General features: G+C 40.7%; 1 protein-coding gene and 1 pseudogene across 1 annotated transcript in view; both read left to right on the top strand.

Moving 5' to 3' along the window:
- Positions 1 to 5,202: 5,202 nt before the first annotated feature.
- SAMD7 (sterile alpha motif domain containing 7) overlaps positions 5,203 to 21,218 on the top strand; it is a 23,841-nt gene continuing 7,825 nt past the window's right edge. Inside the window, exons 1-6 of the mRNA XM_023753911.1 lie at positions 5,203 to 5,305; positions 7,956 to 8,082; positions 11,087 to 11,211; positions 14,727 to 14,805; positions 16,236 to 16,864; positions 18,139 to 18,260. Coding sequence (XP_023609679.1) covers positions 5,203 to 5,305; positions 7,956 to 8,082; positions 11,087 to 11,211; positions 14,727 to 14,805; positions 16,236 to 16,864; positions 18,139 to 18,260 — 1,185 coding nt within the window. The remainder of the gene's footprint in view (positions 5,306 to 7,955; positions 8,083 to 11,086; positions 11,212 to 14,726; positions 14,806 to 16,235; positions 16,865 to 18,138; positions 18,261 to 21,218) is intronic.
- Positions 9,435 to 10,751, top strand: LOC111826072 (annotated as a pseudogene).

The following is a 21,218-nucleotide window of genomic DNA, read 5'->3' as shown; positions in this document are numbered from 1 at the left end:
GCATATGTAAAGTAAAAGGACAATTTGATATTGAAAGGAATATAGTTCTATAGGAGGCTAATGAAAAATGGAGAAGAAAATAATCTTGTACAAGTATCATCAACAGCATTCCTCCCATAACCACTGGTAGGTACAAGATATATATATATAAAATAAAACACAAATTTATATAAAGTTTTATCTATAAATGTTATTGGCTCTGATACTAGCAGTATGGTAGCTAATAAGTTCTTATTTGGCTGAAGCTACTAAAAAGTAAAGGTAATATACTGCTCCTGCCAAGTAAAGAAATAAATACTATTTGCCTTAATTTTTTAAGTGAAGGCAAAAGGAAGTTTTAAAAGATAAAGTCAGTTTAAAGTTATATAGAAATTTAAGTGTTTTGTCATCTTCAAATATATCAAGTACCTGCCTCTGTGTGCTACTGCTACATATTTACTGTACATTATTATTTTAATGGCTTCCCTCCCATTACTGCAGGTAACCATATTCCAAAAATTGTCATAATATATGGGCCATGAAGTGTCAAAGTAGATCATTTCAGAGGGGAAAAAACCATTGAGGAATAAGCAATTATAATCATGAAAATAATATCTTTTATGTTACTATTTCTTAACTCATTCTCTGCAACTATCTAAAATACCTGAAATTCAGTTCAACTATATGAGTACTGCTAGGATTTCTTTAGTCTATGTACGAATTTGTATGTAATAGATTGTGGTTCACAATCTTTTGAAGGAAGGGAACATCATTTATACAAATTGTAATAGCACATAACATCTGTTACATTCAAGTAGAAAAGGGATTACATAATTTCTACTTGCTTAATGATGTCAAAGGTTTATCCCTTGTGGCACAATATCTTCAAATGTGCCTAGGACTTTACATTTTAAGAAGGTGTGGATGGATTTAATGACAATGAGCTTCCAGAATGAAAAGAAATAAGTGGTGAGGGAACCATGCACATACCATTTGCCTTCACCAACACTTCCAGGGTATATTCACTGTGAGGAGCTATGTTTAGAAAGTGCTAAAGCACATGCCTCTAGTAAAAGTAAAATATATTTTACAGTCACTGCCAAATGCTTCTGTATTAAGTGTCTTTGCTGGCAGTATACTACAGTGATAACTCATTTTTGTGTATACTGTGCTAGAATAACAGAAAAGGTGCTTATTGTTATTTAAAACCAAAATTAAGTCTAGCTGCCTTCTAAAATGGGACGTTAGTGGCTTAATTCAAACCAGTAGAAAAGAACTCTCTAAATTTCCTATCTTTGGTAAAGATGGGAAGGAAGGGAGTAAGTAGTGACCCAGAGTGGAGGGCCCATTGAGTAGAGCCTCAGAGCAGAGTCTGGGAGAGGGTCTAGAGAGGCCTCTGAAAAACAAAATGGGGAGAATTGCTTTGGAGTTGTTGGGGTACCAGCTGAAAGAAGGTCAAGGAAACGAACAAGAAACCAGAGCCTGACTTGTCAAAATGACCCAGAGGAATGGAGAAGTCATGTTCAATGTTAAGTTGTTTTGGACACACATCCCCACTCCAATTGGCCAAAACCTCAGTAAAGTCGGCTACACACTGAGAGTGGTTTTATGTGGATATTGAGAGAAATGGACTGCATTCTGAGTCAGTGAGGCATGGGGTAGACTGGGAGCCCCACAAGAGCAAAAATGTTTAGACAGAGTGCCCACAGGGATGAAATCCCCGGGAATGGGCAGAAGCCTTGTGGAAGATGTGGGATGAGGGCTGAAGGTGATATCAGTCACTCAAATTTTAAGGAGCAATATCTTTCGTCCTATTATAAATTACTGTGATGCACATTTGGGATGGAGATATTTTAAACTATTTCTTCCGCTTGAAATGAGTGCTTGGGTAATTTTAGAATTCCCTTGTAATCTTCTCAAGAAATATGTGATTCTAGAATTAGAACAATCAAATATTTTATGTCAATTTATTCATCTAGTCTTACCTTCAACTTTATTTCAATTAACAAATGTATTTTGAATATTGTTATAATAATTTGTATTTTATTATATTTAACACAATATTTTATATAACTATTCTAAAACTTTTCTTGTATTGGATATAAAAATAGGTTTTTCACACTTCCAACTATAGCTATGAGAAAATAGCATGATGTCTTTTATCACAGCTAATTTTTCTGTTAGAAGTATCTATATATATAAAAGCCCAGCAACTGGAACGGCAGAAAGACCAGAACGACCAGTGGCTATGACGCGCACTGCAGCAGCCAACCAGCCTGATCCAGGCCCCAATCAGGCCCCCCACCCCAGCCCCCAACACCCCAATCAGGAGTGGGGCTGGCCAGCCAACCCTCCACCCCCCGCTGGCCCGGCCCAATGGGCCTCCATCGGGACGGGACGGCCAGTCCCCACCCATGCACAAATTTGGGCACCGGGTCTCTAGTTTGATAATGAAATGCTTTGGGGCAGCTCTTTTGGCCTTTCTAGTTTTAAAAATGATTTCCCATGCATTATTTTTAAAAACCAAAATATACTTAAAGAAGTGTGAAATATGCTTTAGCATTAACATGCTTTTCAGAACTCACATTAATGTAGGACACTTAGGACTATGTGAGGATTGTTTTATACCTTAAACAAAAGACCTCTAAGGATATCTCCTTCTCATTTTAATTTAAGAATTTATTTTTTTTTTCAAGAATTGTAGAAACACTTGATCCTCCTAATCTTCCTTTTTAATGTAAAAACTTACCAAATACAGCAGTTATTTTACAATGTACTTATTTAGAATGAATACATCCTAGAATTCAAGCATCATACATGCAACAAATATTTTCTACATAATTGCTCAAAATCAGACGTGGCCAAACTCAAATTGCACTGGCTTTAATGAATAGTCATTTCATTCTATTTCAGTGAGAAAATGAAATAGAATCAGATTTGCAGCTGGCTACTGTGCGCCATGCAAGCTTTCAGTAAATATCTGCTGACTTGGCAAGGCCTTCAGTTCATGAAGCTCATGTCTTACTAGTACTGCCCTAATCAGTTGAGACAGAATTAGCACTAGCTAAGTCGCCTTTATGCTGCCTGAAGGAGTTTGTTGAGGGTAAGAGTCTGAAGACAGAGATTAAGGAGTCCTCATCCTCCTAAAGTGCTGGGCATCCCAGATTAGAGCTCTGGGTCAGAGGAATCCAGCCAAATGCAGACCTAAGCACAGGGCACTCCCGCATTGGGGATTACCAGACACGCTCCGCATTTAAAACGGATATCCCAGTCTGCATTTTGAATCAAGAGCATTTCATCTGCCATAGCAAAGTGACCTTGGTTCACAATTTGTCTATGTGTGTGTGTCTCTTTATAAAGAGGATGCCCAGAAAATGTGAAAATTAGTATTTAAAGAATCATGATGCAGTATCTCCAAAATGGTGTATATGCAGAAACAGATTTGGAGCTTCACGTATCTATCTGGCTGATGAAGAAAGATCTGGCCAATCCCAGAATATTTCCTTGGAAGTGTCCTGATAGTATGTGCTTTAAAATATAATTTGGTTTAGGGGAGTGAAACTGTTCTGTATTTTGGTGAATCTATGTCATTATACACTTGTCAAAACCCATAGAATGTACAACCCTAAGCATGAATTCTAAGGTAAACTGTGGACTTTGGGTGGTAGTGATGTGTCGATGTAGATTCATCAATTGTAACAAATGTACCACTCCAGGGAAGGCTATAAATTGGTGGGGGAGAGGTATATGGCAAATTCTCTGTACTGTCTACTCAATTTTGTTATGAATCTAAAAATATAAATATAAATTTATTATTTATATATATACTAGTGCCCCGGTGCACAGATTTATGCACATTGAAAGGAAATTAATTAGAAGGTGGCCGGCGGGTAGAACTGGGCGAGATGGGCCTGCCCTGGAGCCAACCTCCCTTGATCCCTCCCCAGCCGGCCGCACCTGGGTTGGTGCCAGGGAAGGGCGTCTATGGAGTGAGCTGGTTCCCTCCGGCAGGTGGGGTCCCTTGGCCTGGCCTGGGGGGATCGGGCCGAAACCGGCTCTCTGACATCCCCCAAGTGGTCCCGGATTGCAAGAGGGTGGTTCCCGGGTGATGCACCCGGAATCAGGCTCCCTTCTCTCTGGTTCTGGGGTGCATCACCCAAGAATCGCAGCTGCCAAGTCACCGCTTCTCGGCAGCTCCTGCATTGAGTGTCTGCCCCCTGGTGATCATTGCACTTCATAGCTACCGGTCGGATGGTCAGACGGTCACTTAGCCTTTTATATATATAGATATATGTATAATTTTGGAAAACAAAAGAAAACAGGCATAACCTGAAAAAAAAACAAGGCATCTTAGTCCATTCAGGCTGCTGTAACAGAATACTGTAGTCTGGGTGGCTTATAAACACAGAAAATCCCCGGAGGCAGGAAGTCCAAGATGAAGGTGCCAGCAGATTCAGTGTCTGGTGAGGACCTTCTTCCTGGTTCACAGACGGGCATCTTCCTGTTGTGACCTCATGTGGCAGAGGGGTCAGGGAGATCTCTGCGATCTCATTTCTAAGGACACTAATCTCATTCATGAGGGCTCTACCTTCATGACCTAATCACCCCCAAAAGACTTCACCTCCAACACCATCACATTGGGGATTAGGTTACAATATAGGAATTTGGGGAGAGGAAGGGGGACATAAACATTCAATCTATAATACCAGGCAATGTTGTTGCTTTTTAAAGAAAATTTGGGCAGCAATAGACATGATAGCGGTAAGTAAAGAAACACTCCCTCACCAAAGAAACTAGGAGAGCCAAGTGGAGCTCAGAATCATAACACTTAGATGTGGCAGGTGCCAGGGACTCATTGTCCTCTCCAGAGACCTCCATGGTATGGGGATATTTCCCTAGAAATTGGAAATAAATTATATTTTAAGTAAAAACTTGGTGGATTGGATTGATTAAAAAATAATAAACTACCATATCAAAAGTGTAACAACATTTTATAGATTACATTCATTTCCCTTGGCATTGCATAAAGAGAAAAAGCCAGACCCAAGAACCATAGAACCCAGAACAGATATGGTATCAAGAAGGGCTTTAAATTATATTTAAATTAGGTGAGACTTGTCTCTGTTGCCTCGTTTCTTTATCTCCATTAGCCTGTGCTCTCCACTTACTTCATTGAACATGTGACTAACAGGGGGGGAAAATCCTGCTGTGTTGTTGCAGACAATGGACCCTGCAGAGCCTCGTAGAAATATGCCTGTGCCCGGCAAACCTGGCAGTCCAGAAGAAAGGTATCTGTGCCGGTTATCTAGTGGAATGACACTAGAAGGTAACCACTTTGTCTCAACTGCACTAGGCACTGATGCCGCCCTGTCCTACATCCCCTTGGTTCTCTTCTGAGTTCACCTGCAACCATGGAGGTCATTTTCCATCTTGAGCACCTGCATCGCTCAGCTTCTCAGTCTGAAGGCTTTCCTCTGCACCATAGGACTTTGCTGGATCAAGGTCAGGCATAACCCAGATGTGAGGGAGAAGTGTGCTGACAGGAATTGCTGGGTAAATAGCTGAATCTTTGTCTTTCACTGGGACATTTCTGAGGTGTATACGACATGGATTCTTAGAAGGTCCCCGGCAGGATTGAGCACCAGTCGCCCACAGTAGTAACTCACACATAACTCACCCTTTATTGGCTTTTCCCTTCCTCATTTCACTTTCCCTCTCCCTTACGTGGGCTTCTTGGGATCACCTCTCAAATAACTACCTGCACTCAATCTCTTGTCTCCAAGCCCGCTTAAGGGGAATCCCAAATAAAACAGTCTCATCTACTTGTGGTGACTAATCTCCATGGCATCTCCCTAAGTTGGCATGTGTGAGGAAGAGACCTCTAGGCAATCCTTGCTCCTGAGGAATTCTGCACCGCTCCCTGTCTCCCTTCCCCTTCCTCCTGATTTGTCTCAAGCATCCCATAAAATGCAAGATGAGCACTGCATTTTATAATTTCAAAGATTCTATCTCATTCATTGGTAAATTCAAACTTCTTCAAAAGACAACTTGTGACAGAAATAAAAGTTCATAATGTTTCTGAATGAACCACCAGGTTGGATCCCACGTCATTCTGTTGTGTGCTGGACTAAGGGAAGAAGGTGGCTGTGCACACAGTTTCATGTGGAGGGCCTGCGATTCCAAGCCACAGGGCAGCGTCCCTGCCAGAACTGCAAGCCATGTCTGACATATGCCCAGCCCACATTCTTTGTTGGCATTCTCACCATGGCTGGCAGGCACCTAGTAGATATTTTTATTCCAATCCTGACAGAAATACAGTGAAAATAAATCAACACAAAAAGCATTAAAACATTTATCGATATATGGCGAAAGCAAATGTTAAGTGACCCATGAACTTGAATTTACAATTTTGTCAGTAGGTCTGTCTGATAAAGAAGCTAAAGAAGTTATTGCTTATTTAAATACTGTATATTTTTAGTTATTGAATCTTATGATTGTATTAACTATTTAAAATTTAAATCAAATGTACACAAGAAAGGAAGAAAGAATGAAAGATCACTACTTTGAAAAGCAGAATTTTTCTTCCTAATTTCCTTTTTTTTTTTCAAATATAGTTGTAGGTCTCTTGGTTGGTTGGTTTATTTGTTTACTAGAGGCCTAGCACAATTTAAGTTGTGTGAGTAGGCACCCCGCAGGCTGCCGCAGGAGTCAGGCGGCTGGTACCCGCGCCTGACTTCTGCCTCATGCCCCCCCTGCCTGTGTCCGCTCTGGGGCTGCCCAAGCCGGCGTGGCCTCTCGGCCAGCTCCAGGCCCCCCTGGCCCTCTGCCTGTGTGCTCTGGGCTGCCAGAGCACTGCACCAGCTTGGGCAGGCCCCCCGTGTCTGTCTCCATCTCCGCTCCAGGCCTCACCTGCGCGGGCAACCTCCTCCTGTGACTCCTGTGAGGTCGTGACCCGTTACAGCGTCCTGGCCTAATTTGCATATTACCTCTTTATATATATATATATATATAGATAGATAGATAGATTTTTAAAATATATATATTTTATTGATTTTTTACAGAGAGGAAGGGAGAGGGATAGAGAGTTAGAAACATCGATGAGAGAGAAACATCGATCAGCTGCCTCCTGCACACTCCCCACTGGGGATGTGCCCGCAACCAAGGTACATGCCCTTGACCAGAATCGAACCTGGGACTCTTAAGTCCGCAGGCCGACACTCTATCCACTGAGCCAAACCGGTTAGGGCTATTTATATAGATTCTGAGTACAACTGAAGATGCAGGAGAAGCTAAAATAACCTGTTTGACCCATACTTGTTTAAAATTTAAAATTATCCAAAGGACATTAATAATTAACAAGAAAACGTAAGGCAAAATATTATCCCCTTAACAAGGGTCTCTTTTTCTGATCCCTATGCTCTGAAGAGAAAGTTATGAATCCTTGTGCTTCTATATGTCTGAATATAACTTGGTCACTTATATTAATTAAATACAGGCTCATGCTTTCAGCCTGTATCCTTTCTAATTAGACATATTGTTAGCCATTAAGAAGATTTCCCCCTTCTTTTTTGTTTTAATTTTATCAACTACTAGGAATATTTTTCCAAAGATTGAACATAAGAGAGTATATGCATTTTTACCTCTGGAAACACACAAATCAAATTAAGCTGTAAGAGTGGAAGTTGGTATTTCTGGAATCTTGCAGGGCTGATTTAATTTTGTTATTGCCTGTAATGTGCTGTGCTATTACCTGTGGACGCTGCAACAAGTTTCAAGGGCACATGGATAAAACACTAAGTTCTGCAGTTGTATCTGGGTGCTGACAATGGAAGGGTTTTTGTGAAACTGAAAGCTTGGTGCTTCTAGTTTTCCCAAGTGTTGGGAAAATACAAAAGGTGTTCATTGTGTTAAGAAGAATTCAAAAAGTTCTCAAAAAGTAGCGTTATTTATTAACGTATCTGTCTGGTTCTTTTTAGAATTCCATCAGTGGCGCGAGATATTGATGATAAATCCCACGACGGCCATGAACCCTTTATTGACAGCATCAGGGCAGCAAAGGATCCCACTGTTTCCCTCACCATTTGAACCTCTGCCTGTGGATAGGTATTTGTTTCCAACATAATATTATGGTGAAAGGAGAACAATGATAATCATTTGCCACAACCTTTTGCAGCGAGGATTCAGGATCTAGAGAAGGGGCTGCGCACAAACGAACGCGCTAGACAAGAATTATGAATTTAGAAGGCATGGGGGGCCAGGCGGAATCCTTTCTCTAATGGAGAGGCTCCCTGACTTCTCTTCCCGTTTGCTTTTATTCACTTGAATACACATTTGCCCTTTAGGAATGCATACAGGCATATCAAAGGTAAAGTTTGGTAAACAGTAAAAGGATTATCAGGTTAGGGGATTGCGTGAGCCATTTGGCCAACAGCAGGGTAATAGTATGCTGATTTTCAGCCCTGATGAATATCGCATTAATATGTTAACTACTGTCGGTCTTAGCCTCTGGCAATCATTAAGTTTTTGGATGATTTTAACCTCAGTGTTGCTTTATGGTCTAATGTTACTTCAGTGAACAGTGGTACCATAATTCATGTCAAGATACTCTGCTGACTGTACCTTCAACACACTTCCCATCATTTCCCCTTTGAGGCCTGCTTGACACGTTCAGCAAAGAGCTAGCAAGCACTTTTACCATGCGACAAGCATTGTGCAGGTACGAACATTGGTAGAGTCTATGAGAGCTGCCATAACAAAATATCACAGACTAGGTGGTTTCAACAACAGAAATTTATTTCTCCCAGTTCTAGAAGCTGAACGCCCTAGATCAAGGTGGTGACAGGGTTGATTTGTGGTGAGACCTCTCTCCTTTGGCCTGCAGACAGCTGCCTTCTTGCTATGTCCTCACATGGCATTTTTCTCTGTACTTGTGGACTCCTGGTATCTCTTCCTCTTCTTATAAGGACAGCAGTCCTGTTAGATTCGGGCTCCACACTTTTGCCCTCATTTAAACTTTAATTACCCCATTAAAAGCCTTATCTCTAAATACAGTCACATTGTGGAGTAGGACCTCAGCATATGGATTTAGGGGACACAATTTAGTTCATAATAATTGGATACCCTGGATTTCCTGTGATAGAACAAATCTTTCTGTTCAATAAAAGTGACAGTATCAATATTTATGTAGCACACTTTGGCAGTTTCTTATTTTACCTTCTTTAGAATATTTTGATATTCTGAGGAGAGAGTAAACATCTATTATTTATTCCTGTTCATGAAGCAGAAACAATACATTTGACTTCAAAGAGCACTGAAGTTTGGCAAAATAATTAAATTATTTACCCAGGAAATCAAACTTTGATTCCAGATGTCAGAACCCAAGTCAAATATCTCCAGTAAATGAGAAAAGAATGTTGTGGTCAGAACAGTATGTTGGGGTGGCTCAAATCCAAGACATGGCCTCTCATCGTCCTCCCAGACAACATTACCTCAGCACCCATTCAAGCTTCTCCACAAACTCAACCACCATGGGCTCCATGAAGTCGCCCAACCACCAGCCAGGCTGGCCAGCAGCATGGCCGGCATCTATGCAGGCCCTGGGCGCTTGGGCTCCTGGATCTCTGTGTCTCTCTCCATGAGCATGCAGGGTAGCTGGGGGTCCAGGGTAGCTGGGGGTCAGGGACATGGTGGGGATAGGGGGCATCTAGAGCAAGAAGGAGACTATGCAATGCCTGAATGACCACCTGGCCTCCTACCTGGAAAGGATGAGGATCCCAGAAGTTGATAATTGGAGGCTAGAGAGCAAAATCCAGGAACATTTGGAGAAGAAGGGACCCTGGGTTAGAGACTCTCTAGGCCATGAGGGCTCAGATCTTTGCAACTTCTGTGGACAATGCCCACATTTTTCTGCAGATTGACAATGCCAGTCTTGCTGCTGATGACTTCAGAGTCAAGTATGAGACAGAGCTGGCCATATACCAGTCTGTGGAAAATGACATCAATGGGCTTCGAAAGGTCAGTGATAATATCATTATCACTTGGTTGCAGCTGGAGACAAGACAGAGATCAAGACTCTCAAGGAATAGCTGTTCTTTTTGAAGAAGGAACACTGGGAGGAAGCAAATGGTCTATGAAACCAGATTATCAACTCTGGGTTGACTGTGGAGTTTGATTCTCCCATATCTCAGGACCTCAGTAAGATCATGGTGGACATCTGGACCCACTATGACCAGATGGCTCAGAAGAACTGAGAGATCTAGACAAGTACTGGTCCCAGCAGATTGAAGAGAGCACCACAGTGGTCACCTTGCAGACCACTGAGATAGGAGTTCCTGAGATGACACTCAGTCCTTGGACTCTATGAGAGATTTGAAGGCCACCTCGGAGAACAGCCTGAGGGAAGTAGAGACATGCTATGCCATGCAAATGTATGCCAAGCTCAGTGGGATTCTGCTGCAGCTGGAGTCAGAGCTGGCCCATACCAGGACGGGGGGCAGCTCAGCGCTAGAATTATAAGACCCTGCTGTACATCAAGGTCAAGCTGGAAGCTGAGATAGCCATCTACCACCCTCTTGCTGGAAGAAGGGAAGGACTTTGATCCTGATAACACCCTGGCCAACAGCAACTCCACTCAATCCATCCAAAAGACCATAACCCACAGGATTGTGGGTGGCAAAGTGGTGTCTGAGGTCAATGACACCAAAGTTTTGAGGTGTCAAGGCAGTAGAAGCAGAGAACTCCTTGGCGTGGGGGGAGGGGAGGAAGGCCAATAAAAAGTTCAGAGATTGTTAAACATTTTTTTTTTTAAAGGAATACTATGTTGGTCATGGACAGTCAGATCTTTTCTTTCAGACATCCCTAAAACTTTTCTTTCCTATTTTTTCTGTTGTTGTCAGTTGGGTCAATTCTTCCTTCGTAGAGTCCTTCCTCCAATCTTCCTTACCCTATTTCTACTTAAACCAATAGAGAGTGCAGGACTTCTGTACTTCATTTTGGGAAGAGATGATAGAATCCAATATGGCAATAAAACAAAATCTCATTGCTTCTGAAATGGAAATTTTGTACAGTTACATCCTCATTTTTATCTATTTCATATTTTTTTCCCTAGAGATGTATTGCCTTCCACTATGGCTCCAACTGACCCAAGACAGTTTTGTGTTCCATACCAATTTGGATCCTCTGTTCAACCAAATGCAAATATGCCGAACATGATGTCCAATCGTGTCTACTCAGGTATGAGCAATCGATGGCTCTCATCTATGGAGCCGCTGTGAACTGGAGGCTGCAGGGTGTAGCACTTATACTTGTAGTTTCTGCAGTTACTACTTATATTTAAATTATGGTTCCACCACTGGGTGACCAAGTGGAAGTTGCTTCACTTCTCCAACTATCAATTTACTGATGAATAACATGAAAATCTGCAATATTACTATCTGTCTTACATATAAGAAACTGATGAGGTCATGAGGAGATGAGATCTGAGAATTAAAGGGGCTTAGGGAAGTTTATATGTGGCCTAATAGGCCATAGTGAGGACTTGCCTTTTATTCTGAGTAAGAGCGGGTAACTTTTGATGAGTTTAAAAAGGTTGTTACATGGTCTGACTTACATTTTACCAGGATCACTCTGGCTGCTATTTGGGGTCAAATTTAACAGGACAAAGTTCTGGGAATAAGTTGATGGGAGTAAATGGGTTATTAGAATAGTTGAAAGATTTTGATGGATTGGCCCTAGGTGGTGGTAGTAGGAATAGTAATAGTGGTTGGATTCTGTAATTATTTTGAAGGTAAACAGCAGGATTTTCTCACAGTTTAGATATGAGAGGTGAGATGAGTGACAAATAATTTTAGTCTGAGTAATTAGAAAGGTGATGTTGTTATATACTGATTTGAGGAATACCGTGAGAGGAAGAGTTCTTGGGGCAGAAGAGATATCATAGGCTCAGTTTTGTTCACATTACAAATGAAATCCCTAATAGATAATCAATGAGAGGTGTCAGGAAGGCAGCTGAAGTCCAGGGAGGACTTCTGGAGACACTGCAACGTAACTTTGGAAGTTATCAGAATACATAAGTGTAGGTTAGATCATCATCCAAATGTGAATGTGGATAGACATTAAAAGAATGACCCCTGGGACATACCAAGAGGGTTGAGAAGCTGTGGAGGAACAAGCAAGAGAGAAATAGAAGGAGCAAGCAGTGAGTGGGAAGAAACCCAGAAGAGTATAGAAGCCTGGAAGACAAAGGAATAAATTTTTTAAGGAGAAATTGAGCAACTGTGTCAAGTATGCCAGTCATAGATCAAGTAGAGGAAAACTTAAGACTATATGAATAGATTTGGCTATGTGGAGGTCATTGGTTGTCTTTATAAAAGCTATTTTAGTAGCGTGGTAGCAGTGAAAACATGACTGGTAGGGGAAAGAAAGACTAGGAGGTGAGAATTTCCTCACCATATTGAAGATCAAACTGATGCATCTTATCTCCCCAAAACTATATTCGAGAGTTTCTGGTTGTCCCTGCTTCTCAATTCCAACAAGTCTCAATAGATACAATGGAGTGAAAAGCCCAACCCAGAAAAGAAATATGATTGCTGTCAGGGCCAGTGAAACACTGGCCTGCCTGGATCTGAGCTACCACAATACATGGGTCCACTGCAGTGAGACTGGGTGTCTGAACAAGGACCAGATATGAAACTAGACACCCACACTGGAGTGACCCAAGGACCAAATAAGACAGCTGACTCTGGATGCAAGCTCCGTCTGACAGCAAGAACCCAATAAATAGTAAAGCCATGGCTACAGGCAACAGATAAATAGACCACAGACTCAGAGTGTCCTTCTTAGAGATGAAGAATTCAGAAACTGCCAATATTTGGATACAAACAGGCAGGCTGATCGCCTGTCCCAAGGCCATAGGTTAGGTCCCCACCGCAAGGCTGATGTTTGGGAAAATAAGCACAGGCAAGGTAGGCCCTCAGTCCTATAGGAACTGGGCTTCTAAGTCAGTTAGCAAAATAGAAGTTAAGACAGGGATCTATTTCAAAAATAGGGATGTTAGATAGGGAGTGACTTATTGCAGCTAGACTAGCACTAAGTTTGAGGTCACTTATTTGGGAAAAAGAAATAAACTTGGAATAGGTTTGATGAGTCTAGATTTCAAAAGGTCCTAAAATCTAGGTCATTAGAATTGTGCTCTCTGCCCTGACCGGTATGGCTCAGTGGATAGAGCGTCGGCCTGCAGACTGAAGGGTCCCAGGTTCGATCCCGGTTAAGGGCATGTACCTTGGTTGCCGGCACATCCCCAGTAGAAGGTGTGCAGGAGGCAGCTGATCGATGTTTCTCTCTCATCGATGTTTCTAACTCTCTATCCCTCTCCCTTCCTCTCTGTAAAATATCAATAAAATATATTTTTTTAAAAAAAAGAATTGTGCTCTCTACTCTGGACTTCTCACACAGACTTTCTCTGCATCCTTGGGCAGTACACCATGAGCTGGGCACTCTCATGCATGTCAGCCAGCTAATGGAGAATATCTTGAAGCTACTCAACTATAAAAATATAGAGCTTTAGAGTGAGCGGGACTTTTCGAGATCACCTCATCTAACCTCTGATTTTTAAAAATGACAAAGAACCTCAAAAAAGATATAGTGTGCTTTATCTCAAGTTAGGTTGTTATTAATCGTTGAATGAGCTCTACCAGCTCAATACTGAGCAAGTATAAGGAGATACTTATCCTCCTTTTGGGGAGAACAGATTTACACAAGTAAAAATATAGTTGAACAAAGCTATGTATAATAAATGCAATTTGTGTATTTATTATTATTAGAATGTACTCTGTGGATCTGTGCTAGTTTGTGAAGTGTTGGTACAAATAAATGTATAAATGGAGAGTAAGGGCTTAGAAACTTTCATGGCAATTTGAAGGGTAATTTTATGTCTATTAATCTAATGATTTAAAACATTTTTGCTTGTATTTATTCTTATCTTTGTTTCCATTTTCTAAAACATCATTTTATTGTATTTTTAAAAAGGATTGGTCCATGATGGATTGAAAATTTAAAAAGGAAAAAATTATCTCACCATAGATGGTTTGAGAAACACAAGTATAGATGCTAGGTGCATTAGGAGTGCAGATAAAGAAAAAATCAATATAGTGTTATGTTACTAGTCAAGAATAGAGCCTTGAATTCTGATTATGCTATCATTATTTCCAGACATTTTAGTAGGTTGACACAAAGAATACAGTTGCTACCCCACTCCATTGAAATTGTTCAGGAAAAAGTATTTTCCTCAGATGCACCAAAAAGTCCAGATAGAGAACTATATATTTTATCCTCTTAACTCATGCATTTATTTTCAGGGATTTCAGTGCATCAAGAAACACTTAGTTACATTTTTTTAAAGGTCAACTAATTCCTTTTGTACCAAAGGGGGGGCGGGGGGAAAGCTATCAATTTTTACTTTGAAAGCAAGAGATCAAGAGACCCACAGCTTATTTTATATCTTTCCTTCTGATGGCAGGAAATGTCACCAATCATGGACCAACCTTAAAGAAAAAAAAAGTGTCTAGTGTTATCATGATGCCCTCACCAACATGACTCTAAGATGCTGACTAGCAATGTTACTGTTTCCAACATTGTGCTCAACTAGTGGTTTTGCAAATACTATTTTAATCATTATACTTTATTTTATTATTTTCAAATGGATGTTATTAATTTGTTTGTGGAGCGGGATGTTGATTTTCTTTCTTAAGGTTGGGGCATTTTACCACCTGAATCCTTAAAAGCAATGGCCAGGAAGAATGAAATGATTCAAAGGCAGCATACTGCCAGGTAATGTAACAGTGTTGCTTTATTTATTTTCTATTCATTCACTTGTTTGTTTATTCATTTGTTTTAGATAGGTAAATAGATATAGTTATATGTACTTTTATATATACATTCATTCATTTATTATATTTGTATATTGTTGTATTTGTGTATGTTGTTATATGTGTATATATATTTATATACATTCTGAATGAATATATGTATATATCTATGTATACATCTCTCTATGTAGATATATATACACACACACTCTGATAAATTATGATTACCTAGAAAAATATTTCAAGAATATTACAAAAAAGAAATATATATATATGAGTGTGTGTGTGTATCTATCTATCTATTTATCTAGATAGATAGATAGATAGATAGATAGATAGATAGATAGATACACACACACACACTGGTTGGTTAAAGATAAAAGCAAGATTAGAAATTACATAGTGAACCTAAGTTTACAGACCATAATAGTTTGTCAATGTCCCATGATTAAAATGCCTGGCAGTGATTCCTCTGAAATTCGTACTGGCATTTTTTACGTAAATGACTTCAATTCTGCTCAAAGATAGAAGCCAAGTTTGCCACTCCTATTTCAGACATCAGCAGAGCCCAGGCAGCCCCCCATGTTAGCCATGAGGGCCCTTTAGTTGTAGCCACCAGGAGAAAGGAACGATAACAGTGATGACTAGGGTATGGCTGTGGGGAAAGGGTCAATTTTCTTACCACTGAACCTAACGGATCCAGGTGATGACCAATAAGCCAAGTAAAGTAAGCAAAACACCAAGTCCGCCCACCCTCCTCCACCCGAACCCCTGTTACTTGCAGTAACTTGTAACTGTTGAGACTTGCATTGACTTACTGTGGTTCTTGAGTCCCACTAAAATTGTATGGCAGGTTTTAAAAACTTCTTCCAGAACTTTAGTTCCTTTGAGGATTAATCTCTGGCAAGAAACTGCCCTGTGCTGCATTATTAATTTTAGTAGAAATGCATATAAATGTAACAGGCCAACTTCTTAAATTTGTCAGATCTATTAGAGTAAGTCTCTACAGACTGGCCTTGGACTACCATTGTGAGAGTCAGCCATGCCCTTCACCCTCAGGTCTTACCCCAAACTCTCTTCTCGGTGGCTTTATGGGGGATTTGTGTTTCCATGCAACAAACTTCAGATAGTGTGAAGATTCACAAGAAAAACAGAGGTGCTAGGGAAGGCAGAGGGCCATTAAAATTATATTTCTTTAAAAATTTTTTGAATTTGTTGGGGTGACACTGGATAATAAAATTATATAGGTTTCAAGTGTACAATTCTATATGATACATGATCTGTATATTGTATTGTGTGTTCACCACCCAAAGTCAAGTCTCTTTCCATCACCATAAAATTCTATTTCTAATGGTTTTCTTGGGTTGTATAAAATACATTGTTTTGTTTTAGGATGGAAATGGAAATGCATGCCATTTACCAGCAGAGGAGACTAGACAAAATAAATCCCAAAGGATTTGCAGGCCTGAGGGTACCATTCCCCTATGGCTCCAGTATCCCCAGTGGCCCAGCCACCTGCCATGGCAGGAGCATGCTCCCTGCCGGTGACCTGCACTTGCACAGACGCTCCCTGAGAAGTCTTCATGGAAACCCCATCCTAGTGGCAACTGGTCCACGCTATCTAGAGGGTTGGGGGCAGAAATGTCGTCGCCTCAGGAGAGGTATGGGGAATCAGAAAGTTCTAGACAGTGATATTGAGAGTTCCAAAAATCAAGCAGAAGAAAAATCCATAGGCCAGGTTCATGTGATTCCCTATGAAGAGGATGAGTATGCAAAAGACCCAGAAACGGAAGCTCTCAACAACCAGAAGTCAAGCGAAGTCAACGAAAAGCCAACTGCAGTTCTTGCCAATACCTGTGGAGAGTTGGAGCCCACCCACAGAGAACCCTGGGGAGCTCATGACGCTCCCATGGAAGCAAAGGCCTGGGATGGTGGGAGAGAGGAGGTTTCAGAGCAGGTTTTTGCAGCCTGTGGTGAAAAGAATGGGGTTTACCCTCCAGTTCCTCAACCATCTTTGCCAGGTGGGTATCCAGGGAGCAAGGTCAATGGCAGATTCTCATGAACCACAGATCCTCAAGTCCTTACGTAATTACAGAGTGAATTAAAACCATCATGCTTCTTTTTATCCTTTATTTTCTTAATCCCATTTAGAATGACCTCTTTTTGAAGTCATTTTATTACTTTAGTTCCACGAAGCCAGATCGGTGAAACTAATCTCTCTATATATAGCTATGTAGAGAATTTACAGCAAAGGTTAGGTGGTCAAGTATAAGGAAGATGGGGCAACCTACCAGAATTTTTCATCAAAAATTTAATTTAATTTGCTGTTAATTTCTTCAACACAAAATAGAGGGGCTTCTTGCTTAAAAGGTATGAATTCTATCTGTATTGAAGTATAAAACAATAGACAAACAGAAGCATTAACTTTCAGTGCCCATTACTGTTAATGATACCTTCTGACCTAAAAATATAAATGCACTTCTCCCCTCCAAACACTAAAGTTCTAGTTTTCTAGAACTTCTTTAGATAAAAATACTTTAAAATACAGGGATTGGAGGGGGAGGGGGTCGTGATCTAGCCACCAGACCAACTGCTTTCCTTACAAAGTGTGAATTTGCCATTTTGACTAAATCCCCGCATTGCCTAGAGAGCATGACAAATCGCAAAACGTCATAGGCCATGGTGGTGTTAGTCTCCAGAATGAAATCCATGGGGCATTTCTATTGGAATCTGAGGGAAGCTGCTCTGGAACTTCTTTGTTTACTTAAGATAATGTTGTCATTAAAGAGCTTTTAGACTTGCAGGGGTGGGGAACCTTCTTTCTGCCAAGGTCATTTTGATACTTATAACATTATTCGAGGGCCACACAAAATTATCAACTTAAAAATTAGCCTTCTATATTTGGTCAAACTTTTTTTCTAATCTTTATTATTGAAAGTATTACATATGTCCCCCGTTGTCCCCCCATCGAACTCTTCTAGCCCGCCCAAGTCACTGCTAATGTCTTGGCAGGGCCAGACCAAATGATTTCGTGGGCCTTATATGGCCCTCGGATTGGACGTTCCCCATCCCTGTTCAGAGGAAGAACAGAAAAGAGTCAGCTAAGCTTTTTAGAAAACACCTCTCAATAACTCTTAATATTCTTGAAGGAGTTTACATGTAGATCTCTATAAAAGGCTCACTTTGTGGTAATAAAATGTGAGGAAATTAATGTAACTGTACATAAAACAGTGCTCTTAGTGTCCTTTCCCCTGGAAATTTTATACCACCCCATAATCGTCTTTCCATTGTAAAGGAACACATGTACTGGTTACAAGAGGAGAGACTCTGTCTTTGGATGCGGATATTCAGAAGTGGACCGTGAGTGATGTGCACAGCTTCATCCGTGGCCTTCCGGGTTGTTCAGACTACGCTCAGGTGACCTACATTTAAGTATTTTCCTAGACGTAAGATACTTTGAAATATATTTCCTCTATAATGAGTTTAGTCAAACTTGCACTTTGCCCCCAGAGAGGATTCTTAATAATCTCTCCCCTTTTTAGGCATTGGCTATTCTGGCACAGGAGCCTCTGTTTGGTGGAGGGATGGTCCCATCCCCAGCTGGCAAAGCCCATTTCTAGCTTTAGTTTCTGTTCCATCAAGACTCCTGAGAGGTGGGAATTCTCCCCAAATTAGGAGATTCAGAGACCAAAGATCGAAAAAGAATGAGAAATGTCTAGTACCTTCCCTACTCCTCCATAAACAAATATCTTAGGGACACATACTTCTGTACCAGAAGTTTTAAGCTATTCATAATAGGTAAAGGAAATATATACTTCATTTTAAAAAGGACAAGACGGCAACAGATCTGAAAAGCTGGAGATTAACTGTTCTTAAATTTCATATTCATGCTAGGACAATATACAAAATTGCACAGATAAATACTCCTTCTTAAAAATTCCATTAATGTCAGGCTAGTTGGAATGAAGAGTACTCTCATTCATATGGGAAAATTGGTGACAAAGATCATGGGTTGGCAAGTTTTTGAAGTTTATGTCAATGCTCCATTTTCATGCATATGGTTTACTTTTTCAAGTGATTTAATAACACAATTTCAAGCAACAATGTGCCTATTAAATCATGTACCGTTGTCTTAATATATATGTTTATGTATTAAAGGAAAAAAGCAAGAAAAGGACATTATGAGTTAACAACATCATAATTAACTGATGTTAGAGATCATTGTTTTTCAGATCTTAGTGTGGGAATATTTTTCTTCATGTAATGCTGTGAAGTATTTTTCTTTTTTTATTTTGTTTATGAGACTTATGAAAAAGTTATATGGAGTAGTAATTAAGAGTGTACTTATGAAACCAGAAAGTATAAGTTCAAATCCTGGCTTTTCCACTTTCTGGACATGAGATCTAGGATAATTTTCCTCTCTCTTCTCTGTGTCTCAGCTTTTTCATCTGTAAAATGGGGATAGTATAATATGAATGTTGTAAACAATATAATAGGAATGTTGTAAACAATAAAGAGTGCCTGGCACTTTGTCAATACTCAATAAGTGCTAATTTCATCATTATATCAGCCAGAAACAAGCAACTTCCTATATAATGTACATGTGATTGCTGACTTTTTTTTTATGGCTGACTTCTGATGGATTGAATCTGTTTGAACTCTCATTATTATTAATCCATCAGTGATCCAATCATAAAAGTTTAGTTTATGTCCAGCTGGTGTGGCTCAGTGGTTGAGTGTCGACCAATGAACCAGGAAGTCACAGTTCAAATCCCTGTCAGGGCACATGCCCATGCTAAGGGCTTGATGCCAAGGTTAAAGGCTCAATCCCCATTGGGGGATGTGCAGGAGGCAGCTCATCAATGATTCTCTCCCATCATTGATGTTTCTATCTATCTTTCCCTTTCCCTTCTTCTCTGAAATCAATACCAAAAAAAAAAATTTTTTAAAGGGAAGTTTATAAAAACCACTCTTGTAAAAAATAAGGTTACATTTCAAACTTTATCTTCCCAATGTTCTCTTGTGGGTATATGGGAGTTACATAGACACAAATACCCAAGCTTTGCTGACTCATTATCTCTCACCACCAGGATGTCAGTTCTCCCTTCCCCACCCCAAGAAGCAGAAATGATTATTTCTAGGTGTTTCTCAAATGTGTTTAGGATCAAGTCCTGCTCTTGTTTCCTCATTAAAGTCCATTCCCTCCCAGGAACTACTGGTGAGATAAATTACAAGAGCGCTGCCGCTCTCCTGGGTACGGCCCCAGCACAGTGAGTGACTGTGTTCTGTACAGAAATGGGAGAATTCCTCTGGATGCAACTGTGTGCAGTCTGGTTGCAACAAACACCTAAGCAGCACTGCCTGTGCACAACTTTCACAAGTGCCATTGTCTAAACGTGCCTTTGGCTTTTACTCACAGCCCAGGGACTCGTTGGGGTTATACCCTCTGTCCCCCACCCTCTTCTTCCTCATCTCTGCCCTAGGTGTCTGCTTAGCAACCTCCCTCCACCTGCCTTCTGCAGGTAGAAAAGGAAATTCAGAACAAAATAACCACAACTAAAACCCAAGCCCCAATGCAAGTAAACCCCTGTTTCTTTTCTTTTTCAAATGAACCCTTTTAAATAGGTGTAGAGAAAGGGTTGGTGGCTCAACTGTTTAGGGACATTCATTTTGTTTGTCTAAGTAAATGAACTCAGCAGATACAATATTCCCTCCCTAAAAATAACTGAAATTACTAAGAATATAGGCACATTTATATGGTGCTTTAGGCCTAAACTGCTCTCATGAGAATGGGACATCTTCTGAGAGACAGTGCATGTTCTGTGCCTTTGCCTCAAGCCCAGGGTTCATCCGCCCTCATGCATCTCAAGCCCTGGCTGCCACACTGCCTCTGAAAATTTACCCCTGTGGTTTCTCTTCTTTTGGTGCTTTCTGATAGTCCCTTAACTGCTCACTGGAATTCCTACCAAGGAAAAAGAAATAAGCAAAATTTCCACCATCAATATACTTCACTATTTTTGTCAGCACTCCTTTTTCTGAATGGCAGTAGGATTAAGCAGGGAAAATCCTGGCTCAGAATAATCTATACTAATAATAGAGGAATATGCAAATTGTCCAGGACTCTGTCACAGCAACAGTAACGACCAAACAGCAGGCTGTGTGAGGCGACCAGGCCAGCAGGGGGGGGCAGTTGGGGATGACCAGGCTGGTGCACAGCAGGCTGTGTGAGGCGACTTGGGGCCACCCAGCCCGCCGGGGGGGGAGTTTAAAGGGAACCACGCCCGGCATTGGGGGGGCCAGTTATGGGGGACCAGGGCCCGTAGGCAGAAAAGCTGTTTTGGGCCCGCGCTACCTTAATTTTTGAGAGAGGGGTCC

This window comes from Myotis lucifugus, unplaced genomic scaffold (genome assembly GCF_000147115.1).
Source record: "Myotis lucifugus unplaced genomic scaffold, Myoluc2.0 scaffold_53, whole genome shotgun sequence".
NCBI lineage: Eukaryota > Metazoa > Chordata > Mammalia > Chiroptera > Vespertilionidae > Myotis > Myotis lucifugus.
Note: the sequence above shows the minus strand (reverse complement) of the source record. Positions and strands in the feature narration are given on the sequence as shown.